At 40.2% G+C, this 2538-nt stretch overlaps 1 protein-coding gene across 1 annotated transcript in view; it reads right to left on the reverse strand.

Annotated features, from left to right (window-relative positions):
- The window catches only part of NAXD (NAD(P)HX dehydratase), a 43514-nt gene extending 42432 nt beyond the window's left edge, over nt 1–1082 (reverse strand). The window contains exons 1-2 of the mRNA XM_026036645.1: nt 978–1082; nt 377–556 (exon numbers count right to left, since the gene is read on the reverse strand). Of these exons, the coding sequence (XP_025892430.1) occupies nt 377–556; nt 978–1082 (285 nt within the window). The remainder of the gene's footprint in view (nt 1–376; nt 557–977) is intronic.
- Between the last annotated feature and the right edge of the window lie 1456 nt (nt 1083–2538).

The raw sequence follows: 2538 nt of genomic DNA on the forward strand, positions 1-2538 counted from the left end.
GGCGCGCCCCGGTCCCGGCGGGCGGGCCCGTGCGGGAGCCCCTCCGCGCTGCCCGGCCCGCCACAGGCTCCCAGGAATCAACCACAGATTTTCCCGTCTTAGTCTCTGTTTTAATTATTTCCCTTCACATATAAAGATATTTGCCTCATATAAATATTTATTGCTTTATTTTTGTAATTATTTACATTTATTTTATTATTCTTTATTTACTTTATTACCCTTCATTTATTTATTATTTATTATTTATTATTTATTTATTATTTATTATTTATTATTTATTATTTATTATTTGTTATTTATTATTTATTATTATTATTTATCACTTTTATTTTTTACTATTATTTTTATATATTTATTGCCCTGTCACACCGCTCACCTCCATCCCACCGGGCGTTTCTGAGCGCACTGATCTATGAGCGCAACTCATTTCCTGAGCTGCTCTTCCTACGTTCCGGATAGACGTGGTTTGACAGCAGAATTCCCCTGCTGTCTCCTCTTGCTCGCGCCGGAGTCGGTGGAAATACCAGCTAGCGGTCGCCGGCCGGTACTGAAGCAGCTGTTTAATCAGCACAATAAATCAAAAGGCTGACCAAGAAAAACTAATGAGGGTGGATGCGCAGGAGATCGGCAGCATTAAGGCTCAAAGCTGTTTTCATTTCTGCCCTAGACTCATAGGTAATTCAAGCAAAGATTGTTGATCTCTGTTCCTTACAGCTTGCAGTCTGATCACAGAAGTAACACATTGTTTTAGTCAGTTAATATTTTGAAAGGTTAAAAGAAACAAATTCCTTTGCCGTTTCTCTTTAAATAAAGGAGGACACTGTCAAAAAGACAGGTCAGATTTAGCAGGGCCCATCCCAAAGTGTRGATTTGTCCCCTTCCCCTTTGGAAGCGCCACTTCCCAGAGCCGTGCGGGCCTGAGGACAGGCAAGACCAGCTGTTGGGAATCCGGATTGAGCAGTAACCAGGTACCCGACCTGGATATTACTGCCGGTGTCAACTTGCCATTTGAAAAACTGCTTTTCAATAGGTCCTGGGAGCTGGTGTGATTTCAAAGGCAATTCCAGGTCAGTGACATTCATATTCTATTCACACAGGCCCCTTGTGCTCTCTTATTTATTTATTTATTTATTTATTTATTTATTTATTTATTTATTTATTTATTTATTGCCTTTTGCTCCTGATGGTGCAGCAGCCCAAGGGCGAGATCCAAGTGCTAATTTTTAGCCCAAGAAAACTAGTTATGATTTTCATTTTTGTTCTAAAAGGATGGTAATTTTGTTGTGGTGGTTGTCGTTAATAATGGAAAAAGAAAGCAGAAACTAAGGAAACATAAAACATTATAAAATAAAGAGAATGTTTCTATTTGCTATTGTTCTTAATTGCTATTTGTTTCTAATTGTTGTTTGTTTCTAATTGTTATTTGTTTCTATTTTTTTTGTCCTTTTCTTACAGCAAGCATTAAGAATGATATTTATACTGCCATAAAAGGAAAGTTTTTTTAGATGGGAAGGGGTTCACCCAGCTGCTGAAAAATTCCTCATGCCCACTGTGAGGAAATACACATGAACTTGCACACTTCTTAAGCAACCTCCAAAATATTAAAGCAAATGCTCTTTTTTGCTTTTTTCCCCCAGCGCTGGGGTTGCTTTCCCCATGCCTCACTTGCACTCAGCCTCACCTTGCATTTGCAGCCAGCCTCAGACTGCAGGATGCCGTGGGTAATATCTTTACTTCTAGTTGCTTCTAGCTTCCTTCATAATCCTGTTGGCCAAAGGAAAACGTTTAATATTCTTTTCTCRCTATGAGAGCTGTTAATATGTCCCAAAGTCTCATATGTGGAAAAACTACTCCACTCCTTAATATACCTGCTCTTGCAATATAAAAGAGTTAAAATTTAACACATATACCTGAGTTTGATCATAACATCCTCCCCTTAAAAGTCAGTATTTATGCATGTAGTTTATTTCTTTTCTGTTGTTGCCACAGCTGTATCAACGTATGGGTTGCAACAATTCATTTTCTTAATGCCAAGGCCAGCTCTGCAGGTTTTACCGGTCTAATTAATCCCACTGGGAGAGAGGAAGGTCATGTAAAAATAAAAGGCAAAATAGGGTAGGAGGGTGGATGTAACTTTGCCATTATAAAGATGATGCAGCAGAATGACAATTTTTCTTGCTATATGGGAAGAGCTACCCCAGTATAAAGCACCTTTATACAAATAGAACTATAGACGTAATGAGAAATACGGTTAGCAGGAGAATGGTGATACCTTTGCTCTGTCGTGATAATTAAAACGGTACATAGTTGAGACAAACAGACAGACAAGACCCAAATAACCTGTGGCAGTTCTAAATGACTTCATTTTTCCCCCGGTATTCTGCAGAGCAGCACGTCTGYCATGTGAGGAAAACAAACTTGCCACGGGTGCCCCCGAATGGTGGGCCTGTCCTTTCAGCAGGGCCTGCTGCCCTCCTGCCACACTGACCCACCTCACACTGACTCCACACGCTTCCTTCTATCCCTTCTCCAGGCCAC

This window comes from Nothoprocta perdicaria, unplaced genomic scaffold (assembly GCF_003342845.1).
Source record: "Nothoprocta perdicaria isolate Ctin4 unplaced genomic scaffold, notPer1 scaffold_183, whole genome shotgun sequence".
In the NCBI taxonomy this organism is placed as follows: Eukaryota; Metazoa; Chordata; class Aves; order Tinamiformes; family Tinamidae; genus Nothoprocta; species Nothoprocta perdicaria.